At 50.4% G+C, this 20,571-nt stretch overlaps 1 protein-coding gene across 3 annotated transcripts in view; it reads right to left on the bottom strand.

The window, feature by feature from the left end:
• DHRS3 (dehydrogenase/reductase 3) overlaps positions 1–16,595 on the bottom strand; it is a 53,768-nt gene extending 37,173 nt beyond the window's left edge. For 2 of the 3 annotated variants that reach the window (XM_010371728.2, XM_030912647.1), the window contains exon 1: positions 14,593–16,595. In XM_010371728.2, the coding sequence (XP_010370030.1) occupies positions 14,593–14,787 (195 nt within the window). In that variant the 5' untranslated portion in view covers positions 14,788–16,595. Of the gene's footprint in view, positions 1–14,016; positions 14,227–14,592 lie in introns of those variants that run through there. The other variant, XM_030912648.1, reaches the window with a different exon arrangement.
• Between the last annotated feature and the right edge of the window lie 3,976 nt (positions 16,596–20,571).

The raw sequence follows: 20,571 nt of genomic DNA, 5'->3' as shown, positions 1-20,571 counted from the left end.
GGGGAGTCCCAGAACCAGGGTGAGTCAGGCCAGCGGGTTTTTTGCCTGTTGTCCCTGGCATCCTGCAGAGCATCTGGTCTAATATGCAGAAGGAGAAGGGCTGGAGCAGGGGGTATCCACCGACCTTTACCCCCATGCCCATTGCCCCAACTGGAAGGAGTGGTTGTCTCTTGCAAACGCTCTCGCAGTCACCCAGGAGGTGATAGGAGCTATTTCACTAAATTTCCACATCTTCATTTTTCAGATGAGGGAACCAAAGCCCAGAGAGAGAGAGAGAGCTGCTCGCCCAAGGTCACACAGCAAGTCACTGGGAGGCCCCTCCTAATCTACAGCATTAGGAACTGGTTTCCAGCAGCCCTGGCCGGCACTATAAATTGCATGAGTGCACTGGCCAGAGCCGGCCTCTACTGCCCAAAAGATTTTGGCCACTGTGACACTGCCCATGGGCCAGGTCTGGGCTTTGGGGCTGAGGTTGTCAAGGCACACTTTCCCAGGGCTGGGTGCTATGGAGGCAGGGAGGGCCAGGCAGTAGCCTCCGGTGTCCTTTCTGGCAAATGGATTTAGGCTGAGTCCCCTTGGAGAGGCTGTCTCAGCCCTGGTTCGGTATTCAGGGTTTCTAGATTGTGGGCACCTCGGTGGTAGAGGAGGTGCCCAGGCTGAGGGCAGAGCAGGGTCTGGGGTTCCACACGTCTGGGGTGGGAGTGTGGGTTCCTCTGCTGAGGGGCAAAGGCCCAAGCGAACTAGAAGGCATTTGGTCCAGAAGCCACAGCACCTTGGATTAAAGCGCCAAAGGTGGAGGTGTCGTTAAAGAGGGGACATCCAGCAAATCCAAGAAGGGTCCATCCAGGAGAGCGAGGGGGCTGAGTCATTTCCTTGAAGCATCATTTTCAAGCCTTATTTTTTTCCTTTCTTTAGAATAATGACTTTCTTTCAAAACGCACACCAAAATCTTAACAAGGAATTGTAAGCCACAAAACAGAGGTGACAACACTGACCTAGTCCACAGGAAGGAGGGGTCCCTCAGAACCCATCCTGCTCCATCTCCCACTTGGCACCACCTTCTTGGGGCCTCTAGGGTGCTCTGGAACCCAGTTTGAAAACCTGGACCTTGAACCTCAGCTGGTGCTGAGGTCTGCGTGGGGACCGCGCAGCTTGGACGCTGGCAGAAGTGGTTGGGAGAGGTGGGACACAGACAGGAGACCGTGTTCCCTAGGAGGCTGTTTCAGTGTGGACAAGATCATCATACGCTTCACTCATCAAAATCCCCGAAAGGCTGCTGGAAAGGGGATTTAACGTCACATTCCTTGAAGTAGGGATGGCCAATGGGGTAAGAAAGAGTGGGGCCCAGTGACCTTCACCAGGCTGACCACTGGTGGCCTTAAGCACCAGGCCACACATGTGTACTCTCCACCCTGAGCTTGCCCTGCCTTCTGTGTCACAGGATACCAGGGCATTCCCTACCTCGCACACGAGCTCTCGCCCTGGGCCTGCATCTCAGCCTGTAGGACGTGGATGGGTTTTGATTGTATCTAGTCCAAGCCTTCTTAACCTAGAGTCTAGGATAGGTGACAGGTGTACATGCCCCCTTAAAAGTACAAAACTTTCAGTTGCACCTTCTTCCTGGGATAGAGCTCATATTTTCTTCAGACCCTTGAAGGGCTCTACAACCAGCAAAATTTGAGAGTTACTGCAACCCCCTCAGTTGCCACCTCCTTCGCGAAGTCTTCTGAGATTTTCCTTAATGTACAGTGATCAAAGCTTTCAGGCCACGCAGAGCTCAGTGACCTCGGGCTTAACTGGAGGGAGCTGTCACTCACTGTCTCCTCTGCAGCTGGGTCTCTGCGTGTTAAGACGTCACACTGGTTGTCAAATGAAAGAAATTCAACTGTGCTATTCCCAAGCTTGTCAGTTTACTCTTTAAAAGAAACCCAGATAACTGAGGACTATTTTATTCCTTTGGCAAGTCTCCCATTCATTGTATGCAAATACTGCTACTCAGTGCTCTAAATGATGTTTGTGTAAAAGCGGATTTCACTACATCCCTGCCCGCATCCTGTTGACTCACTCACTGCTTATCACAGCTCTCTCCAGAAACCTCTGTGTACTAAGCCCCATTACTTAACAGCTTCTCTCTTGACCTCTCCATGACCCTGAATGAGGCAGGCCAGGCCAGGCTGAGATTATTTGTTGCAGTGGGAAAAGATGGAGTGTTGAAGCTGGGAAGCCTGGGTTCAGAATCTGCCCTCAGCGACATGTCCCAGGATGGCCCCTTCACCTGGATCTCAGAAATGCTTGCTGGTGGCGGGGCATGGTGACTCATGCTTGTAATCCCAGCACTTTGGGAGGCTGAGGTGGGCAGATCACAGGTCAAGAGACAGAGACCATCCTGGCCAACATGGTGAAACCCCATCTCTACTAAAAATATAAAAATTAGCTGGGCATGGGGGCGCACGCCTGTAGTCCCAGCTATCGGGAGGCTGAGGCAGGAGAATTGCTTGAACCCAGGAGGAGGTGGAGGTTGCAGTGAGCCAAGATCTTGCCACTGCATTCCAGCCTGGGCGACTGGCAAAACTCCATCTCAAAAAAAAAAAAAAAAAAAAGAAGGTGGTCAAGGAAGACAATGAATGTGCAAAAGCACTGTGCAGTCATGTAGCATACCAAGTCACGTGGGTTACCATTGTCACACACATTGCCACAGCCACGTACAGTGCCACAGCCTTGTATATTACCATGGTCATGTACAGTATCCGTCTTCTATATTACCACAGTTATGTACAGTATCAATCTTGTATATTACCATGGTCATGTACAGTATCATTCTTGCACATTACTATGGTCTTGTATAGTACCCATCTTGTATATTACCAAGGTCATGTACAGCATCAGTCTTGTATATTACCACAGTTATATGCAGAATCAATCTTGTATATTACCACAGTTATATGCAGTGTCAATCGTGTATATTACCAACGTCATGTACAGTATCTCTCTTGTATATTACCGTGGTCATGTACAGTACCAAAGTCATATATAGTATCAGTCATGTATATTAGCAGCCATGTATATTACCACAATCATATATAACTACCATCATGTACAGTCCTGCAGTCACATACAGTATCAATGTATATTACCACAGTTATGTATATTAGCACAATCATGTATTGTACTAGAGTCATGTATATTATCAGTTATATATAGTACCACAGCCATGTACAGTACCACATCATGTACAGTACTACAGTCACATATAGTAACATAGTCATGTAGAATACCATAGTCATATACAATACCATGTCCTCTACAGTACCACAGTCATTAACAGTACCATGTATATTAATAGTGCCATGTATATTCCCATGTATATTAATAGTACCATGTATAGTAATAGTGCCATGTATATTCCTACATTCCTGCTTTTACCATAATCATGTACAAAGGGTCTTCAAAAAGTTCAAGGAAAATGCATATTATGAAAAAAATAGGCATAATATTTGAGATTGTTTTTTTGCCCCCAAATAACTAACTTGTTATAACATGACTAAATGGGGTCTAGTTTGAGGCACTAAGAAGGATAAGACATCAGTTTGAAAAGAACTCCTATCAGAGCAACATGAATTCTACTAAAACTGAAGCAAGAACAAACATCATATTTACAGTGAAGCTTGCTTAGATGGAAGAATGGTGACATCATTGATGCTTTATGAAAAGTTTATGGGGACAATGCCCTAAAGAAATCAGCAGTTGGCTGGGCATGGTGGCTCACACTTGTAATCCCAGCACTTTGGGAGGCCAAGGCAGGCAGATCACAAGGTCAAGAGATCGAGACCATCCTGGCCAACACGGTGAAACCCCGTCTCTACTAAAAATACAAAAAGTAGCCAGGCGTGGTGGTGTGTGCCCGTAGGCTCAGCTACTTGGGAGGCTGAGGTAGAAGAATTGCTTGAACCCAGGAGGCAGAGGTTGCGGTGAGCTGAAATCATGTCACTGCACTTGTCTCAAAAAAAAAAAAAAGAAAGAAAGAAAGAAAGAAAGAAATCAGCACTTAATAAATGGATAACTTGTTAAGAAGGGATAAGACGATGTTGAAGATAAACATCTTCATGTTTGGAAGTGCCAGACCATCCATATCAAATTGGAAAGAAAAAATTCATCTTGTTTGTGCTCTTACTGAAGAGGACTGACAATTAACAGTAAAATAATAATAATAATAATAGTAATAGCCAATACCATAGACATCTCCATTGGTTGAGCATACACAATTCTGACTAAAATATTAAAGTTGAACAAACTTTCCACTTGATAAGCACCAAAACTACTGCATCCAGATCAGGTGCAGATGAGAGCAAAGCTTTCAGTGAAAATTTTAAACAAGTGGGATCAAGATCTTGAAGCATTTCTTCAAAGAACTGTAAGAGAAGATGAAGCATTGACCACTACAATCCTGAAGACAAAGCACAATCAAAGCAATGGCTACCAAGAGGTGGACGTGGCCCAGTCAAAGCAAAAGCAGACCGGCCAAGAGCAAAGGTCATGGCAACAGTTTTTTGGGGATGTTCAAGGCATTTTGCTTGTTAACTTTCTGGAGGGACAAGAACAATAAATATCTGCTTATAATGAGAGTGTTTTGAGAAAGTTAGCCAAAACTTTAGCAGAAAAACACCCAGGAAAGCCTCACCAGATGGTCCTGCTCCACTAAGATAAGGTTCCCCGTTCATTCCTCTCATCGAACAACGACAATTTTGTGAGAGTTTTGATGGGAAATCATTAGGCAGGCATCCACTTTACAGTCCTGCTTTGGCTCTTTCTGACTTCCTTTTGTTTCCTAATCTTAAAAAATCTTTAAAGGGTGATACAGTTAGGCTCTGTGTCCAAATCTCATCTTGAATTATAATCCCAATAATCCCCATGTGCTCAGGGAGAGAGGAGGTGGAAGTAATTGGATCATGGGAGTAGTTTCCTCTATGCTGTTCTCATGATAGTGAGTTCTCACATGATCTGATGGTTTTATAAGTGTTTGGTAGCTCCTCCTAAGTCCATTCTCCTTCCTGCTGCCTTGTGAAGAAGGTGCCTTGCTTCTCCTTTTCCTTCCGCCATGAAGGTAAGTTTCCTGAGGCCTCCTCAGCCATGCGTAACTGTGAGTCAATTAAACTTCTTTCCTTTATAAATTACTCAGCCTCTAATATTTCTCTATAGCAATGTGAGAAAGGACTAAGACAAAGGGCATCCATTTCTCTTCAGCTAATGATGTAAAAAAAAGACTGTATTGACATGGCTGAACTCTCAGGACGCTCAGTTATTTTGGGATGAACTAGATGGCTGGTATCACTTACAAAAGTGTCTTGCAACTTGATGAAGCTTATGTTGAGAAGTAATATATATATATATATATATTTGTGTGTATGTGTGTATATAAACATATGGAGAGAGAGAGAGACGCAGTCTTGCTCTGTCGCCCAGGCTGAAGTGCAGTGGTGCAATCTCCACCCACTGCAACCTCCACCTCCCACGTTCAAGTGATTCTTCTGCCTCAGTCTCCCGAGTAGCCGGGATCACAGGCACGTGACGCCATGCCGGATAATTTTTGTATTTCTAGTAGAGATGGGGTTTCACCCTGTTGGACAGGCTGGTCTTGAACTCCTGATGTCAAGTGATCTGCCCGCCTCAGCCTCCCACAGTGCTGGGATTACAGGCGTGAGCCACCGCGCCTGGCCCATATTTTCTATTTTCATCCTTTAATTCCATTTTCCACAACCTTTTTGAAGCCCCTTTATATATTACCACAGGATATTACCAGTCACATATGGTACCACAGCCATGTAGAGTTACCACGGTCGTGAATATTACTAGGAACCCAAAGAAACCATCAGCATCCAGTTAGGAAGCCACAGGAATCGAAGCCTGAGTGAAGGATATGAATCTGTGCCCACCCTGTACCCTCCCGCCTCCTCCCTACTCCCCAGCACCCTGGAAAGCCTGGACAAAGGAACGACATCACTGTTGGAAGATCCTGCTGAAGTCATGCTGAGAAGGGCTGCCTCCTTTTAATTTTCAAGTGTTGGTTGAAAATTGGTGTCCTCTATTCCTCCTGCCCCCTGCCCCTGCCTGGGTCATTGCTCTCACTGACATCATGACAATGACTCACAGAATCAAAGGGTAGAAGGGACCCGGGAGGTTGTCCAGAACCTAACCTCCCCCAATGCAGAAATCTCGACACCATGTTTGCTTAAAGAGCAGCCTGTTCCAAAGGGCAGGAGGGTGTTCCTCTTGCAGGGCCCAGGTCTGCATTTTCAAGCTCTCCCCATGGGCCTGGTGTGGGCTTCCAGAACCATCTAGAACAGGTCCCATGCCCCTGTGGTACCAGAGTGCAGCTGATACCCTCTCCTGCCTCTTAAGCAGTCAACTATACTCCCATGGATTTGCCACCCAACCCAAGTCATGGCTTGTAGCCCTCGTCACCCAGCCTGCTCTCTGGATACCCTCCAGTTGCTCAAGGGCCTTGTCAAAGTGCTGGCCCACATGGACACAATGCCCCAGAAGTCATTTGACAAAGTAGGACTGAAAAGCATCTTCATTCTGAGCATCAGCACAGTTATCTGATTTTATTTGGAGGGGTTAAGCAGTACTGCCACTAGAAGCCTGCCTGTTGGTGTCAACTCATCCTTCCACAGTGTCAGGAGCTTTTCCAATCTGGGGATGGTGTTCACTCCAGGAACACTAAGTGCCATGAGGAGAGAACCTTGTTTATGTGGTTCCCTGCCCCATCTCCAAGGCCTAGTTTGCTGAAATCAATGAACGGAGTCAACAGTCATGATTTCTTGGAGCCGTGTCACCCTGAAGCTGGTTGTCACTCCTCACCTAAGTGATACAGCAAGAAATATCAGGATCTGGCTGGGAGCAGGGCTGCCCAGCAGAGCCCCGAGGGCTGGATTCCAGGTGCCTCCCATCCCCTCCAACAGTGGCACCCCGGCCTGCTTAGATTCTCCATTTCCTTCAGCCCAGACACTTCCATCTTGACGGTAAAGATATCAGAGGAGGCCCTCAGCATCCTCTAAAACTAGTGCAAAGCTGAGAGCATTCCCTGAGCTCTGGGAAGCTCCCAAAGAAGGTGGTGAGACAAGTCTGGGTAATATTCTTGGAGGAGGCATGGAAACCCGGCGGCGTCCTAGCAGGTCCCCAACCACTGGCCTGATACCCACCGTCTGCCTGTCACAGCAGCCAGGGGATCCTGCTAAGGCTTGGGTGAGGGCATGATGCTTGAGTCCTAGGATCAGCTGGGTCCACCTGTCCTTCATGGGAACCTGTCCCCCTCAGTTCTTCCTCCCCACTCACTCACTGCTCCAGCCACACTGGTCACCTCTTGGTCCTCAGACACTCCACTGTCTCCTCAGAGCCCTTGCTCTGTCCTCTCCCCAGAACGCCACTGCTCCCTTCCCACCATGCCCTTGCCTCCTTCAGGTCTTTCCTCGTGTGCCCTTCTCAGTGTGGCTTTCCTTATACCCTACCTAGAATCTCAGGCCCTCGCATTCCTGTTCTCCTTGCTTCATTGGTTTTCTCCTCATTGCTTATGATGACAATTCAATGTGCTGTTTTATTTATTTATTTATTTATTTGTTTGTTTGTTTGTTTATTTATTTATTTATTGAGACAGAGTCTCCCACTGTTGCTCAGGCTAGAATGCAGTGGCGTGATCTCTGCTCACTGCAACCTCCACCTCCCACAATTGTTCAAACAATTCTTGTGCCTCAGCCTCCCAAGTAGCTGGGATTACAGGTGCACTCCACCACGCCCAGCTGTTTTTCCTTTCTGGTAGTAGTAGTATAGACAGGGGTTTCACCATGTTGGGTCAGGCTGGTCTTGAACTCCTGACCTCAAGTGTTCCGCCTGCCTTAAGCCTCCTAAAGTGCTGGGATTACAGGCATGAGAATGTACTGTTCTATTGATCTTGCTTTTTATCTGTCTCTCTTACTAAAATGCCAGCTCTCACTACATGGGTGGGGATTTTCATCTGCTTTGCTCCCTGCATGCCTTCAGTGCCCAGAACAGCGCCTGGCATATAGCAGCTGCTCAATAAATGTGCTGAATGTATGAATAAGTGAATAAATGAATGAGTTTCCACCAACCATTCACCTGCTAACCTGGCACTCTCTTGTTGAGAACCTAGGCAGGCATCTGCTCATTTTCAGATTCTAAGATCTCACTCATTTCAGGGGTGCCACAGCAGATGGACACACGTTTGGGCATGCTAATGTCTAAATAGACTCACTTTTCTCATTTCCAGTGGGCTTCAATGGTTTCCTAATCCTCATGGTTCACCTGAATAATACGTTTGAAATGTTTCAAGTATCTTATGGACTTATATTTTTGGATTGTGTCTCCTGAAGGCAGTAGTTGGCATGGCCTCATAAAATTCTAGGTGTGTTCATGCTTTTGTCCAAGGATAAGGGAGAACGTGTAGTGTGTGGAACCCATCCCACACTGATACTGTGGTAGGATACCGCTGGTAGTGGCAGGTTAAGACAAGGGCTTTTGTTACGGCGATTGTGACAACCAGATACATTTCCTGGGTAGAAAGGACACCTCATAAATATAGCTGAGATCACTTTCTCAAAGTAGACAGCCTCGGCAAATACCAAGATGGAAATGAACCAGAGAAGGTAACTGCAATGACACAGAGATCAGAGGGCTTGGAAGGGATCTGTGCAGCCACAAACAAGTGCGCTTCATCTGAAAAGATGGAAGCTCGAAGAGCTTGAAGTCGAAACGAGAATTAGCAGAAGGGTTAGGTACACTGAAAATGAACTTGACTCAGATTCAGTATTATTAGATGGAGGAGGCATTCTTGAAAGCCCAAATAGAGAAGGTGGGGAATTAAGGAGAAGAAACCAGGAAATTTTGTGTGACATGCTAGTTAGGGAACTCGGGTCCCTCATTCCCTTAGAAGCGACAGTGTGGAAATATTAACATCTTCTGCAAGAGCTGAAATAAATCCACGGCAGACAGCTACCTGTTGAGGGAGTTTTAAACAGGTGTGGGGCTCTGTGGAGCTGGGGCACAGCACATTTTCCAACTCTAAGTTGCTTATTTTTCATTTGGTGGCATCTGATGACTAGCAAAGACTTAGATCATCAGTGATAGGGACAAATGCTTTCTTCACCCGGAATTCTCCTGCTTGCAACTCAGGGAAGCCTGGCAATGCATTGCTTTCTTGGGTTGACTGATCTGTAAAATGAGAATTTTCGAGCATGCCAGGATCTTAGGGATCATTGTCACCCCTCTCATTTCATAGTTGTGCTTCTCAGCTGCAACCTGGAGAAGGTAGTAACTTTTCCAGGGTCAAGAACCCAGTCTTGGCCGGGTGTGGACGCTCACACCTATAATCCCAGCACTTTGGAAGGCCAAGAAGGGAGGATTGCTTGAGCCCAAGAGTTCGAGACTAACTTAAGCAACATAGCGAGAGACTCCCATCTCTATTTTTAAATAAATAAATAAATAAATAATAAAAGCTTAGTCTCTGGCCTCCTGCACAGGTGAGAAAGACTGCAGGGGGCCGTGGGGGCCATGGTCTGAGAGTAGACACCTTTGTTCCCCCAAGGGAAGGGCCTGGGGGAGTAAGAAGGAGAAGTTTGTCTATTCATGAGACAGCCTCATTTGTAAGGTCAGTTGTGACCCATGCTCCAAGCGGAAAGACTTCTAGAGGTCACAGGTAGAACAGGTAGCCTACCTGCCTGCTTTCAGGCTGCACAGAGAGGACAGGAGAGATGGGCCACTGCTCTCTCCCCTGTGAATTTGTTAGTGCAGCTGTTTTGGCCTGATGACTCTAGAAACCCATAGATGCCTGTCTGGACCCTTCTCTTCTTTCTCTTTTTTCCTATTCCCACCAGTACTGCCCTGACTCAAGAGTCTGAGGTGTAAACTCCCTGCTTACCTCCCTGTCCCACGATACAGTATTTTCTTGCTTTCCTTTCTACTTCCCTCTCGCAATTCCAGCCAGGTAAAGCCTTTGATCAGGAGGTTTCTTGCACCTAGATTGCCCTTGTCACACCCCTTCTGGTTGAAACTCTTGACCTTCTTCAAGGCTCAGTCAAATGCTCCCTCCTTCATGAAACCTTTCATGAGCGCTTGCTATAAATTAACTGCTCCTCTGTGCTTCCACCATGTAGCATCCCCCAAACTTCATGCCCATCCAGAACTTCAGAATATCACCTTATTTGGAAAGAGAGTTTTTGGTGCTATAACTAGTTAAGGATCTTGATATAATCACATTGGATTTAGTATGTGCCTTGAATCCAATAACTAGTGTCCTTATAAGAAGATGATGGGGGTGGGCGTGGTGGCTCATGCCTGTAATCCGAGCACTTTGGGAGGCCGAGGCGGGTGGATCACCTGAGGTTGGGAGTTCGAGACCAGCCTGACCAACATGGAGAAAACTCGTCTCTACTAGAAATACAAAATTAGTTGCGCATGGTGGCACGTATGCCTGTAATCCCAGCTACTCGGGAGGCTGAGGCAGGAGAATTGCTTGAATCCGGGAGGCGGAGGTTGCAGTGAGCCAAGATCATGCCATTGCACTCTAGCCTGGGCAATAAGAGTGAAACTCTGTTTCAAAAAAAAAAAAAAAAAAAAGACAAGACCTAGACACACACAGTGAGGAAGGCCATGTGATGATGAAAGGAGAGATTGCAGCCATGCTTCCACAAGCCAAGGAGCATCAGGAGCCACCAGGAGCTGGAAGAGATGACGAAGGATCTTCCCCTGGAGTCTTTGAGTGGAGAGGAACCCAGAACCCTGCTGACGCCTTGATTTCAGACTTTTGGCCTCCAGAACCACGAGAGAATACATTTTGTTGTGGTAAGCCATCAAGTTTGTGCTAATTTGTCATGATAACCACAGGAAGCACACACACACGGTGATTTGTGCCTTCACTGTAAGCACCTGGCCACATTCTAGGTCTTTATTCATCTTTGCTACATTTTCCTACAGGCCCGGAGCTATGCCAAACACCAAACAGATACCCCAGGCAGGTTTGCTAAGCTTGGTCTCTCAGAGACGGTGTCAAGGGACTTATGAGCTTGGGCTGGCCCCAGGGCTAGGAATGGGAAGGACACAGGACTTGCTGAATGGAAGTGCTGGAGAATGGGGTTCATAAATCTACTCACAGTGCTAGTTCCTGGCTGAGTGCTTTAGGAACAGGGCAATCTACCCACATGCTGTAAATTCACTGATAGCAAGATAGAACTCCAAGCCAGTTCCCACACTATGTCCCTGAAATACCTCCCCTCAGACTACCTCTTGGAAATGGGAATTGAGTATTTGTTTGTTTTTGAGACAGAGTTTTATTCTGTCACCCAGGCTGGAGTGCAATGGCGCGATCTAGGCTCACTGTAACCTCCACCTCCCGGGTTCAAGCACTTCTCCTGCCTCAGCCTCCTGACCAGCTGGGATTATAGGTGCTGACCACCATGCCTGGATAATTTTTTGTATTTTTAGTCGAGATGGAGATTCACCATGTTGGCTAGGCTGGTCTCGAGCTCCTGAGCTCAGGTGATCTGCCCGCCTCAGCCTCCCAAAGTGCTGGGATTACAGGCATGAGCCACTGCTCCCAGCCAAGGTCCTGGAGTTCTTGATGCGGTATTGAGCTCGTGTATGTTGCCCCACCTCCCAGGGTTTGCAATCATGGCCCAAGACTCTAGTCCAGCCACTTGCTTGACACCAAACCAAAGGCTGGAGTGGTCTCTACGAATACTTCTAAATGAACGATCCACTTCTCCCCCCGGGGGCTCCTGCCAACACCATGTCAAACTCAAAGACTGGAGCCTGGGCTGACCACTAGCCAGAAGTTAGTTCCCTTGGAGGGAAGGGGAATAAGCTTAAGGTTTGTGAATGCTTTTGTGGAAGGAATTCTAAGAGGGCATAGAAAATTGAAAAGCAAGAGCTTTACGCCCGGAGACCCTAAACATGACTGGCCTGCCTCAGTTTGCCACAGTGCATTGTGGGTAAGGAGAGACGCGTCCTAATTAGGAGCTTTCAAATTCTTATAGCCTTAGTGTCCCTTTAAAAAAAGCCCTCGCTTATTTGGGCCACCTTTGCACCCTAAGGCTCACTACCACCCACGAATATTGCCAAATGCTATTTAACTCAAGGTCATTATGGGAAACTGGGTTGTCAACTCTCCCTCCTTCCCAAATAAACAGACAACTCCTGGACATGTCAGCTATTTGCAGAGATTCTGGTACTCCTTTTTTTTTTTTTTTTTTTTTTTTCCTTTTTGGGGTCTTTCCCCTCCAGATCCAATCCCACCAGAATCTAGGGTGGGAAGCTCTCAGATGCAGCCTCCACTTCCATCAAGAGGAGAAGGAACGTCATCTGTGGTTCTGCACAGCCACCCCCTGTCTAGTATCACTGCAGGCTGTGAGTGGCACTGGCCCTTTCTGATTCAGTGCCCTTGGGCCACCCCTAAGCCCACTGTTCACACCTGTCCCCAACCCATAAATTCCCCACTCCCTCAACACTTGACCCTTTGTTCCCAACCCCAGTAGGCCCCAAAACACTCCCGGCTCTGGGGGTTGTCCCAAAGTCCTCTCACTGGTGTCAGGCCAGAAGCCGCAATTCCAAACTCCCCACCATGAGAGCAAACAGAAGCCTTATTATAAAGTAGCTCCAGTAATTGGTCAGATAATGGCGAGTTACAGGGAGCGCTGCTGGTCATCCTGGCGAGTCAGATGACTGAACCGATTATAAATGGCACTCAAAGTTTCACAGGCCCCCATGGATCCTGTTTTTGTTTTTGGTGACCCTGACACCAATTTAAGACATATTTCTAATTGGCCCTGGCTGGATTCCCTGGAAGAAGACGTCCAGTCCAAGTTAGGTGGGGTTTGGCTCCCGGTGCATGAACTTGCAGGCTCCATTCTGTACTATCGCACCCACCCCCCAATGGCATACACTTCTTTCAATTTAGGATTGTTTACAGTCAGTCGAGTTTTTCCAGATTGACTAAGAGTTCCTCATCTGCCTACTGTAGTCAGCTACAAGAACAGTAAAAGAGACCTAGGACTTGGGAGAGCTGGAAGACTCAGAAAAAAGTCTCTGTGGGATGCAGACAGCTAAAGAATGACAATCACATGCAATTGTCCTAAACCCCACTTTCCCCCCCACAAAGGACACTCTCATCTGCTCTTCTGAGACCCCTTCACAAAGAACTTCGGGAGCCCTTTTATGAGGCATCGCCTCAAGGAAATGAAACTGCTGAGAACAACTCTTACTTCCCCTTATTTGTTGTGTCCAAGGGTTAAAAACACTTCCCAGCTCCCCCTCCAAATGCAAGGTCAAGCAGCTGTCCAAACCACCCAAGGAGAAGAGGGAGTCCTGGACAGCCAGACCCCTGCTAGCTTGGCCACCACGGGCTCCGGCCAGCCCGGCTAGGGAAGAGTTAATCGGATCGGCTTTGGCTGATAGTTCAGGCTCCAAAGTTCAGTCCCAGTCAGAGCCACCCCGGAGGAATTGTAAATCGCAGGGCAGCATTTAACAAAACAAAAGCAACCTGGAATTACATGCAGGTTTGGTTTTCTACAGTACATGTTTACTTAATCCCCAAGGTATGCGGCTCCATGTCAGATCAGCTGGCTTTGCGGCCCTTTCACCCCCCTAGTTCACAACAGTTTAAGTTTCAAACTAATTCCCTGTTTTCGCTCTTCCTCTTCACAGGGCTGGCTGGAGACAGCCTGGCCTGCCTCCCTCTCCCGATGGCTCTGGTCACCGGGTGAGTCAGCCTGGCCTGGGCTGGGAGTTGGGTGACAGCCTGCTCACCCTCCCCGCTCTCCGGCACCAGGTCTCCAAAACCTGGAGCAAGGGGTGCCGGAACCACCAAAAAGTTAAAAGGCTGTGTCTGGTGGGTAGGACCCTCCTTGCAGCACCACCTTCCAGCTAAAGGGGGAGGGATCCCCGAGGGGTGTGCTGGGGGGAGGGGACAGGGTTGAAGGTGAGAACAAGGGCTCTTTATCAGTAGCTGCTTACCCTGGCCTCCTCTTTCCTGCTTTCCAAACACCTGGGCCTCTCAGTGTGGGTCCGGCCAGACTGCTCTTCCCTTTTCAAACCCAAACCAAGTACCCCCTCTCGTGTCTTCAGAGCTGCAGCCGCCCAGGTTGGGGCTGGGTAGCGGGTTGCCAAGGAAAATACGAGGCGCCAGCTAGCAGGCGGCTCCCAGCTCTACCCAGGAGTGCGCACACCCTGCACTCACCAGGGTGGCGGCAAGAAAAAGGGGGGAAGGCGGGGGAGGGGGGCACAACACCTTCCTTTGGGAGGCAGGAATGTGGGAAATGGGTGGGTCTCCTAAGTTTCAGGGTGGGGGTGAATAGCCAGCCAGCCACCGATCCCAAAGGAGCGGATCAACTCTGAACCTGCCAAAAAAGACAGTCCGATGCCCGGGAAATTTACAAGGTGAAACCGACTAGCTCAGCACTCGTGGGTGGCACGGGGTAGTGGGGTGGCCGGCGACTCTCAGCTCCCGGGCGCGGGATCCCGCAGCGGCAGCAGGTGGGCTCACCCCCTCCCCTGCGGCCCCCCACTCCCTGGAATCGCAGTGCCTGGTACCTTTCTGGCGCCGCGCTCCGCGAACTCGCGGGCGAGCTGACGCCCGATGCCTCTCCCGCCGCCTGTGATGAGGACGTTCTCCCGCGACAGGTCCCGCAGCTTGGCGGGCAGCACCAGTCCGACGGCTGCTTTCACCACCAGATAGATCATCTGTAGAGGGAACACCACCAGCGCGCCCAGCCGTTTCCACACCATCCTCCGCGCCGCGGAGCCGGGCAGGGGGCGAAAGTCCCCGGGCCGAGCAATACAGGAATTAAAAAACACCCCAAACAATAAATAGTAAACCGAATAAGGAGGAGAGAGGCGTCCCACCTGGCCACTCTTGAAATCACCTCTTCCCAAATGCAAAGCACCGGGTAAGAAAAAAAAAAAAAAAAGATAAATTCTCCTCTGGGGGAGAAAAAGCGTCTCCTAAGGTTGGGACGGTAAAAGAGGTGGAGGGGGAAGCTGGAGGTGGAAAGTTCTAACAAGAAGTTTCTTGCCCCAGCAGCCGTTTCGGCTGGGGAATTCTCAGGTAATGTTTACGGACTGACAGAGGAGTTCAGGCAGGGGAAGAAAAAAAAAAAAAAAAAGGCACCAACCACACGCGCTCACCCTGCCTCGGTCCCGCGGTTTCAAAGTGCAAGATTAAACAAAAACAAAAAAACAAAACAAAACAAAAAAAGCTGTTTCCAAATTGTAGCGCCCCCACCCCCACCCCGTCTCCAGGAAAAAAAAAAAAAAGTGGGGGGGAAAAAGTGCTTGGAGCTCCCAATTCAGCCCGCGAAAGTCTCCCGACTCATTGCTATTCTTGGGCTCAGGAAATTGCTTAAACGCGATCTGATTGCCAGCAACGTGCAGGAGAAGTGGGGGGTCCGGGTGTCAGTTTCTTTACGTGCAGGGCTCGCCCTCGCGCGCGCTCGCTCGCTCCGGCTCCCTCCCTCCCCTCTCTGTTCCAGCAGAGGCTGGGAGTTGCCGCTCGATCCAGCTCCCCTTCTCTCCCTTTTTAGCATTTATTGCCTTCTTTTTGTCCTTTCCAACTTGGAGAGGGTCCGGGTGTGGAGCGCGCGTGGATCGGACGCCTTGGTCTGCGCGGCCCTATTCATTCGCTCCCCGGGCAGCTGCGTCTCGGAGAGAGAGGGCGGCCCCTTTTTCCCCCATTTTTTTAATACCCCATTAAGTCTGATTGACAGTTAAAGTTGTTGGGAGGCTTCACTACCGTTCCTCTGAGTGGCTGCTGCGGCCTCCCCTCCCCCTGCGCCGTCGCGGGGAGCGCGCATAAGGCGCGCACTCGGGCTCGCCGGGACTCGCGCTCTCCCGGGACTGGCTCCCCTCTCTGCAAGCCGGGACTTGCCGCCGGTGTCCCTGAGGGCTCGCAGCTGTAACTCGAACACGCTGGAACCGACTCCGGCGAGCCGGCTGCCTTCTCGAGACATTCCTCCTTGCCCGGGCCGCCCGCGGGCCAGGTGACCACCTCTGCGTGTGGAGCAGGCCCGGGGTAGCTTGCTCATGCCTTGATCCAACCAGGTCACCCAGGGTTTTATTTGAGGTCATTTGGTCGTCCCCGGCCTCCAGGTAGGATCGGGAAGCCCGGACCTCTTCTGTCTTCACTTAGAGTAGACTTTTAAAAGCCTGACCCAAGTCCCTCACGATGCTTGGGGGAAGCCGCTGGGGAGCAGGGCTTTGCTTTGAGGGGAGGTGGTAGTCAGGGTAAAGGAACCTGTGCTCCGGGTGCCAATAAAATCCCCGTAAGATTAGCTGGGAGCATATTTATTGCTCATCTGAGCTAGAATTACCTTGACTGACAGCAATTTCCTTAATAACAAAAGCCTGTAAACAAAACGTCCTATTCCTGCGCCCCTGTGCTGTGCAGCCAGCTTCTCCTGTGGATCTCCCTGGACTGCCCTGGCGGGGCACCCACTTTCTAACCTCCTGCCCTTCCCGACCGGAATGTCTCCCCTGCTGGAGGGTGGGACCGAGCTATTTAGAGTTGTCTGTTGCAGGAAGTCTGGGAGGTGAGTCACTAAAAAGCAGCCCCAGTTCAAAGTGCTGATGGGACTTGCCTCCCGCCCCCCTGCACGTTCCCGAGGCCGGAGGAGCGAGAGCGAAGCAGGGAACTGCCCCGTAATCTGGGGCAGCCGTTTCCAGCCCGCGACTTGTTCAGACGGCGATTCCTGGGCCTCACCCCCAGAGATTCTGATTCAGCAGGGCTGGGTGCGCTGGGATCGGTACTTTTAATGCTCCGCCTGGGTGAGGAAGTCACTTCGAAAAACGCTGATCTGCGGGGAGCGGAGGCTGGGTTGCCTCGTCACCTGCAAAGACCTAGTTCTGGGGAGAGGTTCTGCAGGTGAGGATCTTCCTTCTGGGTGAAAAGCCACTGGGAGAGCAAAAGGCAGGAGAGGCTTAGGATGAGCAGCTGTCTTGTACTGAGGGCCTGTATTCCGACGCTTAGTCCTTCCCCTGACCTTGCAATGGGGGACTGTTACCCCATCATCCAGGTTACCCAGCCAGGAAGTGCAGGAGGGGGGAATCCCAATCCAGATCTCTTCCCACTCTGACCTGATGGGAGGAAAGAAGTGGAGGATGGGGTTCAGCTAAGGGTTGCAGGGCAGAGATCCCCCAACGCCTCCAAGAGCCTGACCGAAGGGCGGACCAAGGTCTCCATCAGACCCCAGGGCAGGACTCCATTGTGGTGACGGCCTCCTCCCATCCTCGAGGTCTGTAAAAATGGGAAAGAGATTCCAGCCTGGAAGTGACAGGCCTTTCCTACCCAGCAGCGGCTGGTGTCCGCCAGGCCTGCGAAGAAGCCTGGAAAGGTCTGAAGACAGAACCAGGCTGCAAAAGCGGGCTTTGCTCATCTGTTGTCCTCGGAGCCGCCTAGTGGCCCAGATAGGATACTGCGCCTCCGAGCTGCCCGGCCTCCAACCGCCACCCCCCCGGCGTTCCTAACGAGCTATGCTTTTCTTCCAGGCATTTCTCTCATGTAAGGTTAACATCCCAACTGTAAAAGGGCTTGTGAAGATCATAGTCCTCCTTCCCCACCCCCGACACACTTTTGTGACTGGGGAAACTAAAGCCAAAAGATATGAAGCAACTCATATACAGAGATGCATTTTCACCCCAACTAGCCCACCCTGGTCAGATGCCAGAGGGGCTGGGTAACCGTTATGTCCCTCTTACATCTCTCTGGTTGTGTGCCTGGGATGAAGGGCAGACAATGGGTGGGAAGGAGGTCGGGAACCCAAATTGACCTTTAGTGCCTCAGGGCCTTTACACAGTTTCTGATTTAATTTCCTTAACAACCCAGGGAGGCACGTGCCCATTTATTGCAGGAGGAAGTGGGTTCAGTAAATCTAAGTAACTTGTGTAAGGCGATGCACCCTGCTTCCCAAAAGGTTTGGGATGAAATCAGAGGAAAAAAGAACATGTCAGGCATTCCCCAAAGGAACTGACAGTTCCAGAAACTGGCCTGAGGTGGACGGTGGCCTTTTTTTCTACTTGGTCCATCTTTCAGGATGTGGTTTTTGTGGGCCTGGCAGGTCTGCAAGCCACAGGTTTCTCCCAGCATCAGCTGCGCAGAGATGAGCTGTCATCTGCTCTGTTGCCCTCCCCCGAGGTCCCTGGGAAGATGAGGCCAAGGAGACCTTGTGTGGGGGGGTGATGTGTGTGTGCACAGTTCAGCAGGCCAGGCCTGAGGGTCCCTGTGGCCTGGCTTTAGTGAAAACAGCAGGGACCCATCCTCTCTGGCTTTTCTTCCCTCCCCCAGCCTTTATTCTTTGCTCTTGGTACCCCCTCCTGGAATTTAACTCAGGGCAGAGTTTGAAATTTCACATCCCAGGTCTGTCCCTGAAAATGTGAAAGGAGCCTTTCTGGGCTGAAGGGAAGAGGTGAGCTGCACTCGGGGGACCTAACTTTTTCCATGGCTCAGCCCCCTCCCCACCCCCCGCCCGGTGCAGCAAGGATCCACACTCACCCTGCGGTTCCTGGACCAGGAGCTTGTTAGAAATGCAGAGTCCAGGCTGGGTGCAGTGGCTCATGCCTGTAATCCCAGCACTCTGGGAGGCCAAGGTGGGTGGATCACCTGAGGCCAGGAGTTTGAGACCAGCCTGGGCAACATGGCGAAACCTCGTTTCTACAAAAAATACAAAAAAATTAGCATGATACAGTGGGGTGCACCTGTAATCCCAGCTACTTGGGAGGCTGAGGCAAGAGAATCGCTTGAACCTGGGAGGTGGAGGTTGCAGTGAGCTGAGATCGTGCCACTGTACTCCAGCCTGGGCCACAGAGCAAGACTCTCTCAAAAAAACCAAAAGAAGTACAGAATCCCAGACCCTGCCCTGGCTCTCCTGAATCAGGCTCTGCATTTTACTGAACGAGATCCCCAGGTGCTCCTTTGCTCACTGAGGTTTGAAAAGCACTGAGGCTGGGTCCTGCAGGCAGGAGGAGGACTTTGGGTTTCATCTGCAGTGCGATGGGGGCCTTTGGAGGGGAGCTGTGGAGCAAAGGGCAGATGTGATGGAATCTGTCTTCGGAGTCTGCTTGGGCTGCTGAATCCGGGATAGCTCTGGGAACTGCGTAGATGTCGGGAGAACAGTGAGGAGGCCATTGGTACTCAGGCCAGGGATGGCCACGGGCCACCAGCTCATGATGGGTGAACAGTGACACCTGGAGCTCTGCTGCCATGAGTGCCCAGCTCAGGGACTTTGGGATGGGGATGGGGGGCCCCTTCCTTCCTCTCTCCTCCCTTCCCCTCCCCTCCCAAGAGACTACATTCACGGGAGCCAAATCCCAGCAGGTCTGTGCTCACTGCTGAGCTACTCTGCCTCCCTCCTCACCCTTCCTCCAGCTCTTGAGCAGGATTTTAATACCGACAGCTTGGTGTGATTGACACACACAAATGCATGTGCACATACAGACACACGTGGACTCACACACGTACATGGCTTTGCGGGACAACTGGCTACTTTCCCCTGAGCAGAACAAGCTGGCAGTGTTCAGCCAGGGAGATTTGGAAAACCTCCTGGTCTAGTGAAAAAAAGTGTTCCATGAAGTTTAACATCAGCCGCCCTGGAGGGTCTCTTCATGGAGACAGGCTCCTGGGAAAACATGAGTCGTATGTGATGGCCGTCTGGGCACCTTGCCTGGCCAGAGGCAACAGAGAGGAGAAAACAGGTATCAGGTGAGTGGAAAATCCCTGGAGGGAGAGGACCCATGGGGACCATGGTCCAGGAAAGCAAATCTGCAAAGGCCAGAGACGGTTTAAAACCCTCATAAAACACATCCCTTCCTAATCCAGAACATTGGCCAAGAGGGCCCCTTTCCTCCTCGGCAAGGCCTGGTGAGTAAAACTGGACACGTAAAAGCAGGTTACATGGCTCCCCTCGGTCCATGAAATGCCTCCCCCGTGCCCCACTACAGGTGAGTATTTTCCGTGGAATTGATCTGTCTGTCCTGGGCACGGGTTTAGGGTTTTTTTTCATTATTGTTTGGAATCCCAGGCCGCGGCAGCAGGGAAGTAGGTTCTTTTGGCTCCATGGGAGCGGGTGCTGGGGCAGCCATGTTGATTCTGGCTGCCAGGGTCGGGTGAAAACGCAGGCGGGAGCCAAGGCTGGAACATGGCAGGAACACGGAGGAGTGGGAGGGATGTGCTTAGCAAGGGAACAGGCCCCAGGGTGTCACTGTGTCACCTGAGAAAGCTTGGGCAGAGGCCAGACGGCACCCAGGGGTCCTCACCTGTGTCCTGCCTCTGGGCTGGTCATGGAATTCTAAACCAGGGCGTGGAGTATGGGTTTGAGGTTAGCGTGGCTGGGGTCAGATCCAAGCTCTGCCGCTTACTATCTGTATAAACTCGGGCAGATGATGTGCCTCTCTGAGCCTCAGTTTCCTCATTCCTAAAGTGGGAATGTTGTCACTACTGAGATGACATCTCTGCAGGGCCTGAGGTGGTGCCTGGCAGGGAGATGCTAGTGGGCGTTTGTGTCCTCTCGGCTTCATGTCCTC

This window comes from Rhinopithecus roxellana, chromosome 12, assembly GCF_007565055.1.
Source record: "Rhinopithecus roxellana isolate Shanxi Qingling chromosome 12, ASM756505v1, whole genome shotgun sequence".
NCBI lineage: Eukaryota > Metazoa > Chordata > Mammalia > Primates > Cercopithecidae > Rhinopithecus > Rhinopithecus roxellana.
This window is presented reverse-complemented; position numbering and strand designations above follow the sequence as displayed.